Genomic DNA, 20802 nt, shown 5'->3' with positions numbered 1-20802 from the left:
TGTGCAATCCCATTCGACAAGCAATGCCAAGGTGCCCACACCCATCTGAACCTGTACATGTGTGTTGAAAGGGCTGTAAATGGGCACTGCAGTATGGTCATTTTTAAAAACTAATCCAGCTGCCTGCCTGCCTGCCTCTTTCTGAGTCAGCCCAGTTCTATTTATAGCTGGTTCTCACTTGGGGCTGTCAGATGGTGCCAAAAATCAAAAGGAACAAAGGGAAATCGAAGCAGATCATGCACTTTGCTTGATATATAGGGTGTGATGGGCCAAGCAGCCCCAGGCAAGCAGCTCTGGTTTCTGTTCTTGTCAGTAGCCATATGCAGGCATTTGGACCATCACTGCAGGTACCCTGTCATCAAAGGCTGAAGGACAACATTCATTTCACAACTGCAGTCTTGTTGTGCGTGTTAAAATTTCACAAGGAACACAAACAGTTCAGTGTTTGCCTCAGTGTTCAAGTCAGAGCCTCTGAAATGATAATACTGTAAGTTTTACAGTACTCTGACCTTTTGAGCATGAACAGTGAAACAAAAGCCAGAGGAAGTGCATTTACCGAGTACAGGAGCCACATCTTTACCCAAAGGGTTGTGGGAGTGTGGAACAAGCTACGGGGCCATGTTGAAGCCAATACCTTGGTTTCTTCCAAGAAACGGTTTGATAAGATCCTTGAATCAGTTAACAACTAACTACCAAATGGGCTAGATGAGACCCAATACACTCCTCTTGGTTAATTTTCTTATGCTGAGCAATTTCTGCTTCCTTAAGTCAGGTGAATCAGCTCCTTTCAGTTCTTTCCACAATTTTAGATTAATCATTACAAATTCTTGAAGGTGGTGTTCAGAATGAAGAGTTTTATCACCATAGGGTGTGTCATTTTCCTCCATCTCACAAAACGCCTTCTGAATAACCACAGTTTTTTACTATAATTAAAATCATTAAAGCCTTTGTACCTTGACATGGGGGTGGGATGTAAACCGTTTCCCATAGTGCCAATAGAAGAGGTAACAATTTCAGGAGTGACTGGACTCTCAAGCCCCTGGAAAGTCACTGGACAGCACACCAGTGTTACCCTGGCCAGCTCAGATCCTCCCAGTTACACAAAGCTCAGCCAGTTGTGCTCTTGTGCTTGTAGAATTCTGTATGCTTAGAATGAACAAGATTGCATAGAGTGATTCGCTCATTTCAGGATTGTCGATCCTACTGTGCTAAATAAGCCACTCAAGGGCCTCACGCTGGAATTTTGATAATCTGTTTTTGTGCAGTATGCTTATGAGTCGCACGTGAAAAGGATGTAATGACTCTTAACAGCAAGATTACCATCATCTGGCCTCAACTCATCAGATCTCAGAACCTCAGCAAAGCTGGGCATGGTCTGTACTGGGATGGGAGACCTCCAAGGAAAACCAGGTTGCTGCTGTAAGTGGTGTTGGTAGAGCTCTCCACTCTGGTCCTCAATTTTCAAACCAAAGTCCTATTACGGTGAACAAGGACACAGTGCTGTAGGTAGTGCTGTCCTTCAGGTATTTTGTTAAACCAAGATCATTCCTAAGTGGTCATAAAATATCCCATTGTGTTATTTGGAAGTGTATGAGGTGTTAATCCAAGTATCATGGCTAAATTCCACAAAGTACTGACCTACCTACAGTTCCCCTTAATTGGTTGCTGGGGCAGAATAATACATTTATCCAGGTTGATGCTGCGCTACAGTGACATTTGATTAAATTTGGTTCCCTCTTGTATATAAAGTCTCTTGGGGGTAAAAAGCACTTATTACAATCATTTATTATAAATGTGTTAATAGCAAATAATTAAAATCTTAGATTTTAATTTGCATGTCTCCTCGCAAATTAAAATCTAAGATTTGTCAATGGAGAAGTATTCCAAACTTGCAAGATAAATGTTCACCAAATCTGAAAAGAAGAATAAATCCCAACACTACTAGCTGGACTAAGTGAGATAGCTTGGCATGTTTGCTGTTCAGTCTGTGATTGATCAAATGTTTTTGCTTCTCTTTTTTTAATTAAGATGATCCACAACTACATGGAGCACTTGGAACGCACCAAATTTCAACAGCTTACAGGAGGGGATCCATCTGAAACTGGCACCCTTGGCAGGGTTAGGTAAGTCACAAGACTGTTCACATTTACTAGTACAGTATTCCCTTATCTGTGTGGTTTGGAGTCCCTGACTTAAATTCAGCCTCAATGGTGCAAGAAATCAGTGAGCAGGGAAGAAAACATGGGCTAGCTTGATGCCAGAGCAGCCTGCTCACTGTTGGTTTAAACATCACTTCCTTGCTGAGCAGAGGCATGTAGTTAGAACTCTGGGCTCATAATTGGGAGGTTGTGGGTTCAAACCCTGGTTGAGGTACTGCTGTTTTTACCCCCGAGCAAGCTGCTTCAGTAAAATGTCCAGCTGTAAAAATGGATGTAGAATGTAAGTGAATAAGTGTTTAAATTCATAATAAAAAGCAAGGTATTCCTGAAATAGTAATTTAATTTGTGGTTTTATCCATTTCCATGCTTTGGGTTGGAGTTTACTCTGAGATTCGGGACTGTAATAATCCCTACAGTCCCTTACTGCAACATTGATACACTTGCTGTTCCCTTTGTTACAGTGCCTAAGTATAAGGACAATAATAGTATTATTACAGTAAAGAGAAAATGTGTGATATAAGGTCATGACGCTCTGTATGTTTGCTGCTGTTTCCCAAGTCTAGATGGAAATCTGCTGATGAATCCCCATCCTGTTGTCGGTACCACAGTCTGCTCAGTAATGTTTTTGCTCACATGATGCACTAATACCAGAGTGACACTTGCTTGTGTCCTCAGCCATTAAGAAAGCAAAAGTATAAGAGATTAAAAAGAGCTTCTGAATTCTGACAAGAAAATCAGGGTTCCCGCAGCCACATGTGGAACCCATTTCCTGTTCCATGCTGAAGTTGTGCTTGTTCATTGAGAAAATGACCTTTGACTCATCCTTCTAAATGTGAAGGATTTAGAATCGTAGGGTGATGCATGAATCCTCTTTTCCCTAGATGTCAGGGCGAAATGTGAGATGAGCATCCTGTTCAACTCAAATTAAAGAGATGCAACTCCCACTTTTACTCAAGTGGTTGGCAGTTGCTAAATGAGCTAGTTATTCTGTGCCCTCAGGGATGTGCAGACTACTCCTAATAATGATCTAATGGAGCTGATTTGCATTATTGTCTTAATTGTCTAAATGGGCATATTCTAAGCAATTAGTTGTGTGAGATATTTTGGTACTGCCTGAGCCTCATTAAAGAACATACTGTTCATTGTTAATAAATGATTAATGTCAGTTTAATTAATGACATTGATTATTGATTGAATAATTTGATTATTGATCACCTTTCCATGAATTGAGTAGCTCATTGCAGAGATAGAGTAGGCTCCTGAATCGGTTTTTAATTCACAATGCATCCCCTTCTCTTGTATACCTCTATATAAATTGGGCAGATTTTGCTACATTTCTGTTTTTAGAAAAAAAAACATTTGAGTGTGTGTGGTATTCACTTGCAAGCAGAGAAGCAGTGCTGTGGACCCTGAGAGAAATGATCTCCCTGTGGATAAAGCTGTGATGTCACAGTCAGGTTAAATATTTACAATGAAAAGAATGTTTTGTTAAAGTTTAATCCCTGGTGCTTGTTCCCTCAATTGTTTTATATGTGCTTACAATAGAAAATACAATATATATTTCATGTTTTTTGTTTTTTGTGGATGTGCATGTGTGAAACGAGTCTTTAGCCTCAACGCAGTTCATTAGCTGTAAAGTTTGTGATTCTACTAGTGGTCAAACGAAAGCCCTCCAATAACTAAAATTGTTTTTTTCCTCATTCCTCTACAGTACATGTACAAATATAAGCATCCCATGTGACTACAGTATGTTTCACTATGCATGGTGCACAGGGTCAGGCAGTCAGCTGGGTGCTGGGTGTTGCATCATGACTTATCCCTGTATAAAATTGGTTGTGTTGTATAACAAAACCTTTTAATTACTGTAAAACAAAAAAAGAATTGTTTTAGCTGGACTTGTGCAGGCTGAATGCATAATGCATACTGAGTACACCTGAAGTGTTTGAGAAGGTTGACAAGTTTGAGGTTTCTTCATCCATCAGCAGGCAAACATGTTTGTATTTCTGTACTTTTGAGGCTGTCCTACTGCCTCCCGCTCTGTTTATATTTACAGTCTTGTACTTCACTAGACCTCCTCACTTGCCCTCATAACACCTGTTTCTCAGGAGTTAGGATCCTTGTGAGAAAAGAATCTTAGTATCTTTCTCCAGTTGGGCCAAAGTTGTAGCTACACAAACCAATCAACTTAGTGAGGAGAGAAATGTGCCTCCTGACTTTATCCAGTAGTATACATATTGGTCAATTAGCAGTGTAACCCAGAGCTACAGCTTTTTTTGAACACTAAAAAACAGACATTTTAGAAGAAATTCTTGGGTCCCAAGCTGACAGCAATAGCTTACCAATGTCGAATCGCATCCTAATACAAATTGCAATTTTTCTTTCGGAATTTGTTAGCTCATCTGTAATTTTACCTTTCTGATGAAACGATTGTATATTCTTAATTTAGTGTTTTAATTGTGGAAATGGCATCTCAACATGGCGGTCTTAGGATTCGTTTGGTATATACTGAAATGGGAATTTAGTATCTGGTATTTCCATGAGAAGTTTTGGGTAGTTGCTGTTGGCGTTTTGATAACGGTATAATAGCACTGAAAAGCAGCCTTTTCTTACCTTGAAGTGTCTAATTTGGAAAAGCCAGTTTCTTTTATTGTTATAGTGCTTCACCTCGGGTGAAGCTCCAGCCCAGTTTACAGAAGTAGAAATCGTCAGAAGATTTGTATCATTTCCCTTGAGCCCAATGCACAGATCAGCTGCCACAGAGTGCCACAGACTGTGAGACTCTGTGCTTCCCACTTGTTTGTTTTCTTTCCGCTTTCAGTCAGCCAATAAGCTGAGCCTCTGAGGGAAGCTAAATATTTAATTAGCCCTCTTTGTGGCGTTGCTGCATTGATGCTGAGGAGAGAGAGGAGGGGAGACAGCCCGTTCCATGCTGCTTCGCAGAGAGGTGATGTCACTGCTTACAGTCTGCTGCAGAGCGGAGCTGCTCAGAGCCCGGCTCTCTGGCTGCCTGTGCTGCTGATGGCATTGTTTCTGTGGCAGCGTGACCTCCCCGGGGAGCTAGAATACACCCACCTGGCCTGCCCCCCAGAGCAGCCCTTCTCAGCGCTGACGCTCCACAATGCCAGGCCGGAGCCATGAGTCCTGGCTGCATGCTGCTCTTTGTGTTTGGCTTTGTTGGCGGGGCGGTGGTCATTAATTCCGCGATCCTGGTGTCTCTCTCCGTCCTGCTGCTCGTGCACTATTCAGTTTCAACCGGCCTGCCGGCTCTGACGCAGACCCTGCCAAGGATAATCAGGTACCTGCTGCGATCGGATCCGTATGTCCCTGTCCTCCTCCTTTCTCGATTCCTTCCCGGCTCCCGTCTGTGGTTCTTTCCTCCTTCGTCTGTCAGCGGGTGTCAGGTGTGTTTGCTTAAAATCGCCAAGTTGGTAGCTTTGTACTTTGTTTCGGCTCGAGTTCAGGAGCCTTGTTCACGACTGGGTGGACTAGAGGTTTTCAAAGGCAAATAAAAGACTAAATCCCTCTCTCTGCCGTCTTTTCTTGTTTCCGATTGCTTCTCATCTTTCATGTTTCATTGCTTTACTAAGCACAGGGTTCAGAGAGCACTTGGGAATGGTTAAGGATGAGAACTTGCGCTTAAAACTGTTTAAAATGGCTCCTTGCTTACTACTGTTTTTCAATAGATCAATACTTGCAGCATTTATAGCGAGTTGGAAGGTTAAACTCTCCCCCACCAGCCCCCATGCGAAGCTGAACACCGAAGCAGTGTTTTAATAGAAGCCTTTTTGTCATCTGCTGAATAGCAAAGCCTTTTCAACAATGTAATGTTGCTGTGTGGGCCATTGTTAGCAAGAGGCATCGAAGCTTTTCTTTTTCCTGTGAGTGTATTAAGACACTGCTATTTTAAACGGGCAGTGTATGTTTTTTACAGGGTTACATTTTGCGTTTGACAGGCTGCTCACTAACTTTTACAAGTTTCACTTAATTTCTTTGCTCCAATTTTTCCTTATTCCTGTTCTCATGTCTCCGTAGCCTATTTTTCCTAAGTTGTTTAGTATGGAAATACTTAAAGCAGTAGAAGTGTTTCTGAAATTTAGAAGAAGGTTTGTAGCCTAGTTTATCCCATTAAGTTTCTAAACTAAAAAAAAAAATTGGATTTAAGCCGGAATGTATGGAATATCTGTTCAATGTGCTGAAAACGAGTATATTTCAAGTATGTTGTGTTTGAGATGGTTTCTCTTGATTTATAAAAGAGCTGTATGGGAGTCCATGCAGTTTTTGTGTTACCATCTCTTCAAAAATAATTGCAGTGTGAAGGCAAGTGTTTTACCTAGTGAATTCATAGCCCAATGTACCACGCTCTCAACTCCTGCGCAAAATCATATTTTTACTTTATCTGATGTTTATAGCAAAACCATTGATGTGTTCTACAGTAAAATCAATAAAATGAACTGTAAAGACTTTGCAGTCATTTTACTTTAGCATTTTTCTTGAATTCCTATATTTAGGAGAAAAGCTCATATGAGCTGCAGTCATGTCTTCAAAACCACTGGAGCAGTTTCTACTATATAATGTTTAGAATAGCCTACTTCTCTGTATCTTCAATTTTATTACAATTATAGCTGTGATTATTCCCTCAGTGAAGCTAATTATTGTGCAGATGAATGCTAAAGCAGGTTTTGAAAAAGATGGTTGCAGTTCAATGATTGAAAAAATTAGGCACAACTGCTGCTTTTGTCATTAGAGACACTGTAATCTGGCTGCGTTTACTTAGGACCTGAAACCAGGAGTAATTCACACTTATGAGCTAAAGGCTATTGATAAACCTGTCCAGTAACTTAGTCACTTAACAGGTCAGGGTCTAGTTGCAGATGAGTAAGAATCAGTTTAATTATATTCATAATTATTTTTCTCTTCTACCATTGCATAATCTCAAGCCACATTGAAGATCCAGAATGGTGTCTGTGTTCCTGGTTAATAGTAGAAGTGTTAAAGAGAACAGTGGTTATTCTTTTTTTTCCGAAGATGTCAAGTCTGTTTTTATTTAAGAAGTTCCAAAAGAATGAAGATCTTGAAATCAAATTGTCGTATCTCATATCTTCAGATCGAAATGAATAGTAAAAAAATTTGAATTGTCTTGTTTGCTGTTAGCTATTTTCTTGGTTACATAAAAAACCCTCTCCTGTTTGCAGGCTGTTGGGCTCATCATACTTGATTTGTTGTTAGTAGCACAGAGGATCTCAGCCAGCTGTGTCTTGTACTGCTGGAAAGTCTGCACAAGAAATTATCACCCTTTTTGTGAAGAGCTTCCAGCACTTAAACCTAATTTCAAGTTGTGTGTTCTTGTTTCACCGCTCAGGTTAGGTTATTATTACTTTGCAAAATATTGAGTGTATCAATTCCTCTTGTAATCATTCTTAAGTAGTGAAGAGATACAGTTCCATTGATAGAAATACATTTAAGAATCAAATGCTGAAGCGATCTAAGTTTTGCACACTGCAGTTTCTCACAGTAGGCCAGTCAACCCTTCCTTCAGAACACTGATGTACACAGTCTGTGGGATTTTTATTGCAGATGTTATTTAATCTTTCTCCAGTTGTTTGTGTGGCGGAGTTAAAAGAAGACTTTTAAAACCTGCTAGACCATGGTTCTCCGGGACTGGATGCACATGCAGGAATCACATGGACACTTGAGGATTGTGTTGCCCATTACTCATCTCTCAGGGTCTAGGATATGAACTCTTGGATCCTCAGATACCACACCAGTGGAAGCCCTCTAGCCTTGTGTCAGTAAGAGAACCAATGGGGAAGAACAGTCCTCCAGGGCTCAATAAGTATGCAGTGTCTTCTGTGCATTCAGACCATGTGTTTGGAAGAAATGTCAGTGGGGGGGATCTTTTGACTTCCTTTGGGGGTGCTGTGGTAAGATCCAGTGGAGGAGGCTGATGCAGAGGAAGGTTGACATGAAGAGTAAATCAATTTATGAAGCAAACCAAACCGAATTCTGTCTTACTTTTGCTTCCTCTAGATATAAACAATAGAACTAGATGTAGGCAGAATTTCAGAATTTGGGTAAAAGTTCGTCCTTTCTGCATGACCACAAACAAATAAAATTTTTTGCTTTATCAGACTTGTTAAGCTTGTTCCTTTTCTTATATGAGAAGTTCTGACCTGCGGAAATGTCTAACAAGCAGGGTCAGAAACAATGAGAATTGTATCACCATATATACTACAGATGAAACTTTCTTGCCGTGTTTGGGGTATTCTTATAAAAGTGTTATTAAGCTTCAGTTTGCTTAATGTGAAGAAACAGTGTAAAACTTCTCGGCTGTTCTTGATTAATAGATCTTAGCTTCTTATATCCACCGTTGTCCTGTATTATGATTTGGAAATTTACATTGCCAAGTAATTTTGAGTCTGAATTAGTGAAGGATTGTATTGTGTTGTGCATGTAGCAGAATACCTGTCTTTCTATTGTTAAATCATTATACTTTATTGCTGTAACATCTAGTTGCATGGAATTTGGTTTGATGTGACACAAAATACAAATATACAACATAAAGCCAATAACAGGATGCATCCACCCAATACATTCACAAATGTGTTGTTCACCACTAGTAGGTATCCCCCTGGTACTTCCTCTTATAGCCTGTTTATGCTGGAATGTATAACATGGCAGAAACTGAACCCCAAAACAGTAGAGAATCACAGAGGTTCTGCTTACAAGATGTGTAATGATAAAATAAGGGAAAAATGTGGACAACCTCCCAGTATTGTTAGCTTTTAGTGAGAAAATGAGCAGGTGTACATAAGTATAACATCCACCCCTCTTACTAATGTGTTATTCCCAGAGTGCTATTGATACATAATGTTGTTTCACAGATGTCCTTTCATGTAGTCATTTTAAAATTGATTAACCTTGAAATAGTACACAGAATTGCCTGCCCGTTCAAAAACTAAGAGATGGTTATCTGTTCCCTGTACTTATCAATTCCTGGACCATATGGTAGCTATTGAGACAGATGTAAAATAGGATAAACAGTATTATCAGATATAAAATATTGTTCTGATCCCTCACTTACAAGTTCATCTTAGGGCTTATAGGCACAAGCTGCTTTTACTTTGATTTTGTGCTAGTATTTGGATATTTAGAGGTAATTGTTTAGTTTTGAAACACCTGAGTGGATTACTGTGGATAGCGTGTTCTTTCCTTTTGGTCAGGAGAGTTCGAGCGCTGGATTTGCAGAATTGTGAACTGCTGCCCTTTCTCATTATTTCTGCTAATCGGTCTTGCGCAATCTGCCTGACCCATGTGATGCTGTAATTGAGCCTCTGGCCAATCGTCACCCTCCCTGCTCTTTTCTGAACAATATCCGTCATCAGCAGTTTGGTCCCGTTTTCTGCTGATCTGAGCGACATCTGATCCGCTCCTTGAATCAAAAACTGAGGGAGGTGGCCGTTATTGTGAAGCCTGGAGGTACAGTGAGAACTGGATTTTAGACCTTTTGTAGAGTAATAAAAATAAAGAGGCATGTAGCTTTAGACTTCAATGTTTGATACCAGCCCAAAAAAATCCCAACAAACCCACAAATCTTTGAGAACTTGTAGTTTTTATTGTTGTTTGCGATATTTCATCAGGGATTGTTCTTGTTGCTATGGAGCTGACACATGGGGAATTTTAAGTAAGAGTTATACAGTAGGTAGCAGTGTGCTTGGGAATAAATCACTTGTGCCTTGTTCTTTTTTTATCTCTGGCAATTAGATGATTGTAAATTAGTACAGATATCCTACGTTTGTATAAAATCAGGTAAAAAAGGTCTTTCAATGCCAATTACTAGATTTGAGAGACGCAATTTAAAGAGCTCCATCAATCCAATGAATTGTTCTTCTCCTGTGGCTGGTATGTTTAGTGAATAGAGAGGTCAGATTAAAAGTCTGCTTTTAAAGCCGTGTTTGTTTGAAAAGCATATGGAAGACTGAACCATGTGTGCCAATGAATCTCACCCTTCCTGTGGTGCTCTCTTGTGGGGTTGCTCATTACTTTCTCTGTTTTGTTTCTACCCAGGAAAGAGCGTCCTGTTTCCCTGGGGATTTTCCCGCTGTCTGGGGCAGACCCTCTCCTCACTGCAGACACACGGCAAGGCGGAGCGGAGACCCCTGGGACGGAGAACTGGAGGTTCAATGATCTCAGCCACCCGCGGTCCAACACAAGCCTCAAGGTACGTACTGGGCGTCAGAAGAAGTGGTTGCACTCGAGTTCACAAAGTTCTGGAGGGGGCAACCTGCAGAACTTAAAGCCCTACAATAGTCAAGCACAGCCCCCAGTTAGTCCTCAGTGGCAGCAATCATGGGGACCTATACATCTGGTACAAGGTCATTCAGGATTCCCCAAGCACTGATGCATATGTATCCTAATGTCCCTGTAAGTTGATGGGTTGGTCATCATATCTTGCGATGCAAGAGCCACCCCTATGGGATTGCCATCTGCGTTTGTAGTATTGTCACAGAGAGCTGCATCTCTCCTCCATCTGATGCATAACTCATCCATTGGCACTGTGGGGCTCATGGTCTAGCTGGTCCAACAACGTCCATTTCAGAGGATGTGTAGGTAAGGAACATCAAATTGACAGTTCCAAATATATATGAATGAGGAGGGATCGTTTGCCAATATTGGAATTCTCTGCCTGTCAGTTAGCGTCAATTGCTGTCATTGTCAGTGACAAGGAGTCTCAAAGTCTCAGATTCCAGTCTCTTTTCCGGTTCGTTTTTTTGTCCACTTTTGGGGAAAATCATCAATAGGTGCCAAGTCTTGTGGCTGAAGGTTTCTCACAAACATTTACATCTAAAGTGGATCCATGTTGTCATGAGTTTTTGTATTAACCATGTTGTTTTTTTTAGCTGTGATGCAGTCATAATACACCCCCAAAAACTTTTAAATGAAGGGGAGGATGCAAAACATTTACATTTTTATTCTGTCTTTTCTCCTGTTAGTCATTCCAAGCTGATTAAGCACTTTGTTTTAAAGTTTTGATTTTCCCATGGAGACTGCGCTCTGTACATTTTTCAAAGTTAACATTGTTTGTCTTTTATAACCTTTGTTTTGTTTTTTTGTTATTTGAAATATAGAGGTGCTTGAATACTTTCTTGCACCTTATGGGATAAACAGTAGATATTGGGATAATGGATTATCCAAAGTATACAAAATGATTGTGGATTAAAACTGTCCCAGTACAAGAAAGCGCTGTTGAGCAAGGCCTGAGTTGGTTTTGTCTGTGCTGTTTGTGGGCCATCCTGTAAAATCTGTGAAGAAGGAAACAGAAGAAAAGAAATCCTTGTGGGAATGGTGTGCTCCGAATGGCTAATGAAGCCCCCTTGGATGGGATAGGAGGGTAATTGGGCAAGACGATCCATTCTGTAAAAACGCCAGCCATTTTCACTCTTGACATGCATGCAAACATCTCCAAAGCCAAGGACACACAGGGCTGTTTTTGTGTGAGGCTCTAATGAATATTCATTTTGCCTTACTGCTCTTTCTGATCAGGCCAGTGGGGTGACACCTTCACAACCTGGAGGAGTTCTAAGGCTTTGCAACTGCCAAAGCAGAGAAACATTGTGAACAAGCACTTTACCCGTTTCCTCCTGGCAAGGTCACAAAATTAATCATTTATTGCGACCTAAAATTTCAAGTCAATGTGACCTAATCAGCAGCACAGGACGATGCAGACTAAGTAAAAGCAAAAACACAGCTTTTTTTGTAAAACTTCTTTAACAGCATTTGTTTTAGAGAATGCTTGTGTGCCACAGGAGTATTGGGTACATAATAATACAATTTATTTTTTCATTACTGTACCAGCTCTGTTACCTTAGGACAATTAACTGCAGTAATTTGTTGACTCATTTTACTTTGCCTTGGTTTGCCTGTGTTTATTTTCCTGAATTCTGGAGGTGCAGTTTTGATTTCTTCTCCTGAGCTTTTCCTCTGTCCACCTGCTCTTGGGACCCATCATAGATACAACTCTGGGCTTCATGTCCTTAGAAGGAGGCTCGAATTATAAATCAAGTGGTGTTTAACACTGATGGGATGCTATCAGGCCACTGTTTTCAAAGCTCTCACAAGAGCTAGCAAAGTAAGAATTGATATCACGGCATGGGAGGAGTAGTGAAACTCGCTCAGGTGCTAATACTCATTATAGTAACTCCACTCGATTTTATTCTGGCCTCAGGTGCCTTGTGTGGAGTTTGCACATTTTCCCTGTGTCCTCATACAGTATAGACATGCAAATTGATTAATTGTTTGGCAACAATTCAGATATCTTTTTAGCAACAAGTGCTTGTGTATGGGTTTCCTGAAGTGGGTTGGCATCCCTACCAGGATGTGTCTGTCGTCTGCCAGGTGAAGCTCTAGCTTACTGAAACCCGGTATTAGACTTGGCAGTTATTGAAAATGGGTGGATGGAGTCTACCAAGGTTTTAACACTTGGGTACTCAAGTTAAGCTAAATTATTTTTGGTTTACTATATGACTAAGGAATGTGTTTCTTTTGCGTCATGTAGCTTTTTAAAATTTGCTTGATACATGCTTATTAACTCTTGTATTTTAAGTGAGTTCACATTTACATTAAAACTCTCGCCTTCTTTCTTCAGCATGTTTACAGGCATCTAGGGGCTGCAGGTCAGTGTGTGTCTGGAGGTGATAGTTGACCATAGTGGCGAATCCAGAACTGTTCAGACCAAACTGGAGAACTTTTAAGGCAACAATCTAAGTATTGCACATGGGTTGTGCCAGCGGCTTTTAGTAATGATCATGCAAACCCTTGTTTTTCTTTTAATTGTATAAGTAAGTTAGTTTATTTGCCATCAGGGGAAGTTTTTTTTTCTCAGCAGAATATTTGCAGAAGTGGGTGGTAAGAATTGAGCTGTGATCTGCCAGTGTTAAAATTTGTGAATATCTCCTATTTATTCATGCCCTACCCAAGAGGGAAAAAAAAAACAAGTAGACTTTACTTACACTAACTTTAAACCATTCAGACATTATGCTGAATATTTAGATGTGACTCAAAAGGAAGCATTAAATAAATTGTGATAACCAACTGCATGTGGCTGGAACACTGTTGAGTGAAGAGAGTATTAATGACACTGTGTGCTTGGAATTTGCCACTAGCACAAACTCCTACCGAAATCAGTGACATAGTTCGTGTTGAAAAAGGAGGTCTTTACATGACATTTATAAACACAACATTTTTAGCCAGTTCTTATTAAAAGTGATTCTTCATGTAGTCTCTGTTCCTAAGTTCTGTTTATGAAATCCTGTTTCTACTGTTACAGTATTCAGCCGTTATGGATTATAAGGAAGAAAGTAAGACGGAGCAGAGAGAAGCTTTGTTTTGGATTTCCTGGAAAACGGAGCGATTTGCAGTCCCTGCTGACAAATCCCCCTTGTGTTCTCATTGGAGGAGCAGGGAGAGAGGTCGGGCTGATGCTGCCATGGCAACAGAGGGCAGCGATGATGCCAGACTTGTGTTCCGATTTCAGACTGAAATTAAAGCAAGAAAACCGTATTATTATTACTGTATGTATTATTACAGACCTCTTGGAACAGATTTTGTTCTTGCTGCTTTTCTAGCTTTAAGTCCACATGCTGGCCTTTTCTTTTCTAGCTGCTCAGGTTACAGAGGTCTTGGGGTTTTTTTTGTAAAAGTTTTTTTTTTTTTTTAATTCTCTTTAGTGAGGTTTCCATTTTCCATGTATAGTCTTAACCAAAACATCTCAAAACATGCAAAAGCTTAATTTTCTGTTTTGGTTAGGATGACAAGGTGAAAAATGAGTAGGTAAGTTTGTAGCACTTTGCCACCAGACTAGTTTTAAATTAAACAGTTGATTTTTCTCAAACTTATGCGATTGGTTTCTTGTCCCTGGTACTCTTAAAGCCAGATGGGCTAAAACAACAACCGTAAAATATACCCTTTAGGTTACATTACCATATTCGTGATTTGTGTTCCGTTTCTCTAAAATGCATATCCTATCAATTGTTATTGATAAATCAAGTGAAATGATTTCCCATTTCCAAAATGTGTCTCTATGTGATTGGTTGATGTGTTGGCTTATATTACTGAATCCTAATAGTCCTGGACATTTAAATAAATACTTAAACGGAACAAAGTGAAGACCTAGGAATACAAATACATCAGTTTCAAATACGACCCAAAAACTTCCAATGTGTGAGGGAGGAAATCCTGGCTCTGGTATGTTGGACTGTTTTCAATAAAACTGTGATATAGGTCAGTTAATGAGCCTTTGTTGCAGCTGTAGTTTGCCGTCTCCAGTCTGAATACCAGAATCACTGCACTTCTGTGCATCTTAAGGTGTAGCTGCATGTTATCCTCCCGTCAGCCTATGGCTGGGCAGCGTTTTGTTCCACCGTCAGGGAACACGAGTGTTAGCGAAGACTGAAGGAAATGGGAATGGCTTCCGATGCCTCTTTCCAGAGAGTTCGAAACCCATGCGCACAAGGATTTCTTTCTTGCCGTTTGCCTTAATTCCCTAGTTATTCCTGCCCAGATTACTGTTACTCTCGTCTTTTGCCTGAGTTATTTTTGTTGTGTAACATGACCTGTGCACATAACAAGCTGAGAACACCGCTCCGAGGTACATTCATAAATCTCTAGTCAATTGGTTTTTCCACTGGAACGAGAGAAAGGTGTTACATTTCCCAGTAGAGACTGCTGATGCACGTTATTACGGGTGGTTCGGATTATGAATTAAGAACACTCTAGGGTATAGGACATCACTGTAGTCTCTTGTCCATGGTGACAATTTCATACTTGAATCAGAAATTTAATGAAGAGAACAAGGACTAAAATTATGGGCCACATGTGGCTCTTTTATCAACGAATGGAAGATTAGTCCTTCTTTCCAAAATTTATAAAGTAGCTGAACACTTGTGGCAGTTCTGTAGTCCTACTTTGTGTACATTAATTTTCTTTTGAGTATATGGTCCTCGTATTGTTTATTAGCAGGCAACCCTCACTACAGCGACGGGCATACACTGTCAGTATTGCAATCCAGTTTTATAGCAAATACCTTAGATGGAATTTGATGTCGTAGATCAGTATTACTGCTTTAATTTAGTGGTGTCTTCTCGTACCAAATCAATTTTTTTTTTTCCACAGCAACACCCTTTATCAGCTCAGTAGTACACAATACAGATACCCCAGCTTTGCTGTGTCTTGTCAGTGCTTTATAAAATGCAGTTCATTGTAATTCTCTTCCCAAGCAGTTGGAGGCGGAAGGGGTGCTAAAGGAAAGGGATGGTAAGAGGTCACAGGAAGCTTGGGGGAATTCGCTGGCACCTGAGCGCAAGGTAGTTGGCCTGAGTAGTTCATAGGTTGGCGGTAACCCAGTAACACGTGTGATGTGGCCTCTAGCTGTTCCTCCTGTGTTGTTGAGTGGCTTTGTGCTTCCAAAGCCCACAGTGCACACAGTGCAGTCAGACTGCATGCAACCCTTTAGGCAAAGAGACCTGGCTTCTGCCTTGTTCCTCACCACTAAACTTAGTGGACTTTAAGGAAACAATACTGAAAGAGCTTTCCTTGAATCCGGAATGCAATTGCCTTTCATTCCCGGCTGAACTAATAGCATGATTCTGCTGTTGGTGATGGAAACGAAGATCTTGATGCTCTACAATGCTAGAAGAACGGGTTGCATGCAGGCCATGTCCTGTCTGGGTGGCCACGTTGCATGGGACTTCACTCGCAGTGTGTGGTGGGGCTTTTGCATTGTCGTGTTAAGCACTGAAATCCAGGTAGACACCATTTTATAGCCACTAATATAGACAGCTTTCACTTCTGTGTTCTAGAGGGACTAGCCCTGCATTAGCACCATAGATTTGTTTGTTTCTTTTGAAATGCATAGCTGTAACTGTCTGCAAAATAGAACTGCCACTTCTCACTGGATCACGGTGTGTTGAATGGATTCTTGTTTATGTATTTGAGTAGCAGTGATAATTGTGTATAAAGGAGATGTTTTTTTTCTGTTTGCATCTGTGAATGCTCTGTTTTGTACCTGCTACTGCCTCTATCTCTGTATCCGTGTGGTTTGCTCCTCAATGTATCCATTTTCTTAACCCCTATTTGGTGTCCTTGATTTCAGTGTTTGTGTGTGTGTGAGAGTGTGCATCTCTATGTGGACAGGATCGAGGAAAGTCCCATTTCTGGTTACAACATTGTCACAAAACAGCCGGTCAGAGTCCTAGTCAGTCCGACTTACCCCTCTGGTTTCTGGTTCATGAAACTGGGGAGATCTGGTTTAAAGCCAGATTTAACAGATAGCCAGTCAAATTAAGGGAGAACAGGGACCAGTTACTTGCCCACATTGACTAAATAAATTGGCCCAGCCATACTGTATAACACAGACGTATAAAAATTACGATTTAGATTTATGTATGTCTGTTTGCACATACATAAATTTGTGTATTTTATACACATTTCCAATTGTTTTATTTAGTTACAAGAAACAAAGACTTACCTAAAAGTATTTTAGCTAATGGGATTCTGCCTCCTTCATGTCCATGTGATCTGTAACATTGATTTAACATTGATTTTGTTTTGTCTTCAGTTTTCACTTTGAGGTTGAAAACGGAGAAAAGACCTGACCCTGACTGCCTCGCCCCCTTCTTCCGTTAACTGGGAAGTGTTGGGTCTCGTTTTAGGATGAACTGTCCGACGTCAGCCAGGCGGGCTCCAAGTCCGTCACTCCTGTGTCCACTGCGGCTTCAGACGTGGCCATGCCCTCTGTGGACACGCCCTTGAAGGAAGAGACGGAAGGGTTAAACAAAAACCTGAACACCAGCACTCGAAAACCCGAGAGCAGTAAGAATATTGAGGTGCAGGTAGCCCCAGGAACCAGGTCTGTTTCTATAGGTGAGTACTCATTAAACAGAAAGTGTGACGTTTAAGTGTCTTCCCCTTTCTATAACAATGGGATTTACTCCTTGCTTCAGAACATGCTCCTTTGAAGAGATCTTTCAAAATGAACACCTTTCAAAATATGATTGATTAGTATATGGGTCTCTCTAGGTGTGTGAATGTCATACCCGGAAGCAAAAAAATACTCTGAATTTGTGGTTTGTGCAATCTTTTTGCACTCTTTCTTACTGCTGGAGCAGGGTTCTCATTTTCATCTTGGATCAGAGGCTATGAACTTAACGTACAAAGCAGGAGGGTCTTAGGGTCCTACCCTGGCAGGATGTTGACAAACTACCATCATCAGTAAGGATACAGTTATAAATATTAATGTACAGAAGAGCTCTGTACATCACATCCTGTTATAATCGGTCTCGGACTAATGGAAGCTGAACAAATCCGTGTAGATGGTTGTGGGTGACTTGCAGCACCTTTATCATTGATGGCTCTCTAACACGACAGTACTTATATACTCCACATTCACCAAACCCTGAGCAGGGTGGAGAATTAGATTGTTCCTGAAAATGAACCCATTAATTATCACACGTTTGCCAAGATGAATTGCACTGCATGACACAAAGGACTCTGAGCCGTCTCACTTTTCTTGCCACTGAACAACTAGTCAGTATTTCTGACATGATTGGAGAAGAAATTTGAACTTTTTTTAATTCACGCAAAAGCAGTGGCTTTCATGTTTGTGACCGCAAATATGATCCTTAACTTTTTTTTCTGCTGTCATAAATGTCTGTGTCACCTATGCTTTTATAGCAGTTAAGAAAACTCATTTGCAATTTCTGGTCTGATCACAGCAGGTTTTCTGAGTGAACAGCTGATAGGAAATATGAAACTGCTGATCGGAGACATCTGTGTTGCTCTGTGCTTAGGCATCAACATTTGTCTTAGCAAATGCAGAATAGGTAATAAGTTCATTTCTTTTAGTTTGAGAAGCATTTTGATAATCCAGTCATCCTGCAGTGAAAAGCCTGGTTTCAAAATACTTAAGCTTTTATTCCAACATGGTGACCTACATGTGTAACATGTAGCATTCAGCGTGCTCACAACTGCAGACATTTGCCAGTATAAATTTTAAATTGCATTACTCATCCTCACTATGGTTTTCTTTATTGATGGAGAAAAAATGTTTTCCGCTCCAACCAATGTCACTTGGCTTGTAAGCTGTGATTGGTCTATTCAAAATCTATGTCCTAATTCCAGCATCCAAGTTTTATATTTGTTTTGCATATTTACTAAATTGCAGGAATTGCAATAGTTTTACTTAAAGTTTTTGAATATGAATATAGCAATTATCCATACTTCGCCTAAAGTTTGTGACATTTTCTAAAATGCTCTTATTTTTTATTTCAAAATATAAATATCAGTGACCAGTCTGCAGTGTTGCGTTTCAGACCATGTTCTCTCAGATATGTGGTGGATCTAGTGGCAAGACTCACGGTACTCTATCTGTATATATCATATAACTGAAATGCAATGAATAACAGTCCTTTTCCCATTTATTTTGTTTTTGGGTAGTTATTTCCTTCACTTAATAAACTGAAGAAGGAAACTTTTGTAAAAAAACGGTGCTTCTGGGACAGAAAATCAAGGGTCCATACAAGCCAGCTAGTAGTGATAACAGCATTAAAGATGTTAAATTATACAGGTGTGAAAGGCCTGAGGGTCTTTCCTCAGAAGAAAACTGTGAACTCCTGTGCACAAACACACAGTTCTTTTACTTGCTGAATGTGAAAACGTATTACGTATTACCATCCTTCACCCTTTGTGCAGTTAAAGTTCTTCAAAATACTGCAGGAGAAAAGGTAGCTGGAAATAGTAGAATACATTGTCTAAGTTATTGTTTTTCAGTGAGGCAGTCACTTGAATTCTGATACTATGGCTTAGTAAAGTTTTGTTTTGAAGGTCTGGCTGACAATGAGGAGAAGTCGGAAGTGCAGGCCATCATTGAGTCTACCCCTGAGCTGGACATGGACCTCAGTGGCTACAAAGGTGCCAGGTGAGGAAACAGTGCCTGTGCTACAGATACTACAGGGTGGTTCTCACGTTCTCAGGATAATCTTTTATCTGAGGAATCGGGGGTAGCAGTTGTGGTAATAGGTAATTCCTGCAGTTTCCTGCACTCCAGAGAGGCTGACAGCGAGGGACCAGAACTGGCTGGATCCGGCCAGTCTGATTGGGTTCAGTCTCCCAGCAGCTAAAGAGTCAGATCAGTAGTGACACTGCAGGACCCAGCACTTTACTGCCCTGGAGAAGCTCTGAGAGATGGGCTGGTGCAGCACTCCAGAAACATTCCTTAAACCCCTTAGGACCTGAGAAGATGGTCAGGATGCATCTTTATCAACACAAATGTTGGCCTATCAGGACTACTTCTAAAGCCATGTTATCGACAGGTGTCCATGAATTAGAACTGCGAAACAATACGATTGAATCCCTTTTATAGTATTATAAATAAAATATTCTTTATTAGTTAATGTGCATACAGTTTAAAAAAGTGTTCTTTAGACCTGGTTGTTATGCACAGACAGTGCAAAACAATCTCAACTGCATGTTAAGCTCTTGAGCTTTTTAGAAAACATGGGAGCAAAAAAGGAAAATCAAGCTTTTTGCATCATATTTCATATATCAGTCAGCACTTTCTTCAGATATTTAGCATGTATCAAAAATAATATTTTAGTTGAAGCTCACTAGGTGTAACATTTGCTGCAGTGACCTCGTGTGGGTACATGGTAACATAAATACTGAGTTTGCTAATTTCATCGGTGCATGTCGGGTCTGAACCCACTGTGTACCTCACGGCCCAGTCTCCCTTCTGCAGGACCTTTTCCTATGGACTGGTTCCTGTGTGAAATTCCAGTAAGAACATCTGTTTCCCCCCCACCAGCACTCCAACCAAAGGCATTGAAAACAAGGCGTTTGACCGGAACACAGAATCTCTGTTTGAGGAGCTGTCCTCTGCTGGATCGGGGCTCATCGGGGATGTGGACGAAGGAGCTGACTTGCTGGGTAAGAGACTGAGGTGGTGAGGCTGCTGGGCTCATTAGGCAGATCCCTTGCATTGACGTTCTGCACAGGAGGTAGAGTTCAGGCTGAGACCTTTGGGTCTGTTGTTTTCAGGTATGTAGTAAGTCTGAGTAAACTGCTTGCTCAAAAATAAAGGTGTTAGAGGAAGAGTGAAAACTACAGGGAAACCCTGTTAAAACTATTCATTTCGAACTGAAGACAGTAGTCTAAAAAAAGGTGCACAGCCCTGTTGAAAGTTGGCTTCTAACAAGAAACAACTGGATGAGATCGCCTATGAGCAAACAAAGAAGCTAGATGGGTAGAATGTTTTTTTTTTATTTGTAAACTTTCTTTTTTTTAAATTGAAATTATCTTGATAATTGTATAGTTGAACTAATCAGCATTTTATGATTCGTTTCACAATAGCAAGATTAATTGAGAATAAGTTTCGATTTTGTACTTACTTTTCCCCCCAAATAATAAGACACCAACTCTAACTTTTTTGTGTTTGGAATTTTTCTTCTCAGACTCACTAAGTTTCAATCTCTTGCCCATTGTAGAAATGGTTGTGTGAGCAGCAATCAAATCAAATGAATAAATCTAAATTTAATTCACCACCAGCTCCTATAAAGAAAGAACAGAAGAATTTGGTGCCAATGTTTTTTTTTCT

At 40.4% G+C, this 20802-nt stretch overlaps 1 protein-coding gene across 9 annotated transcripts in view; it reads left to right on the top strand.

Moving 5' to 3' along the window:
* Window positions 1-20802, top strand: part of LOC148652540 (C-Jun-amino-terminal kinase-interacting protein 4-like) — an 81602-nt gene that overhangs the window by 35660 nt on the left and 25140 nt on the right. For 2 of the 9 annotated variants that reach the window (XM_088599397.1, XM_088599403.1), the window contains exons 4-9: window positions 2029-2123; window positions 10224-10377; window positions 15434-15517; window positions 16865-17075; window positions 19035-19128; window positions 20014-20135. In XM_088599397.1, coding sequence (XP_088455523.1) covers window positions 2029-2123; window positions 10224-10377; window positions 15434-15517; window positions 16865-17075; window positions 19035-19128; window positions 20014-20135 — 760 coding nt within the window. Of the gene's footprint in view, window positions 1-2028; window positions 2124-5060; window positions 5455-10223; window positions 10378-15430; window positions 15518-16864; window positions 17076-19034; window positions 19129-20013; window positions 20136-20802 lie in introns of those variants that run through there. The other 7 variants (XM_088599396.1, XM_088599398.1, XM_088599399.1 and 4 more) reach the window with 4 other exon arrangements.

This window comes from Lepisosteus platostomus, chromosome 11, assembly GCF_059453375.1.
Source record: "Lepisosteus platostomus isolate fLepPlt1 chromosome 11, fLepPlt1.hap1, whole genome shotgun sequence".
NCBI classification, from domain to species: Eukaryota; Metazoa; Chordata; class Actinopteri; order Semionotiformes; family Lepisosteidae; genus Lepisosteus; species Lepisosteus platostomus.
The sequence above is the reverse complement of the archived record's forward strand: the minus strand, read 5'-3'. Positions and strand labels throughout refer to the sequence as shown.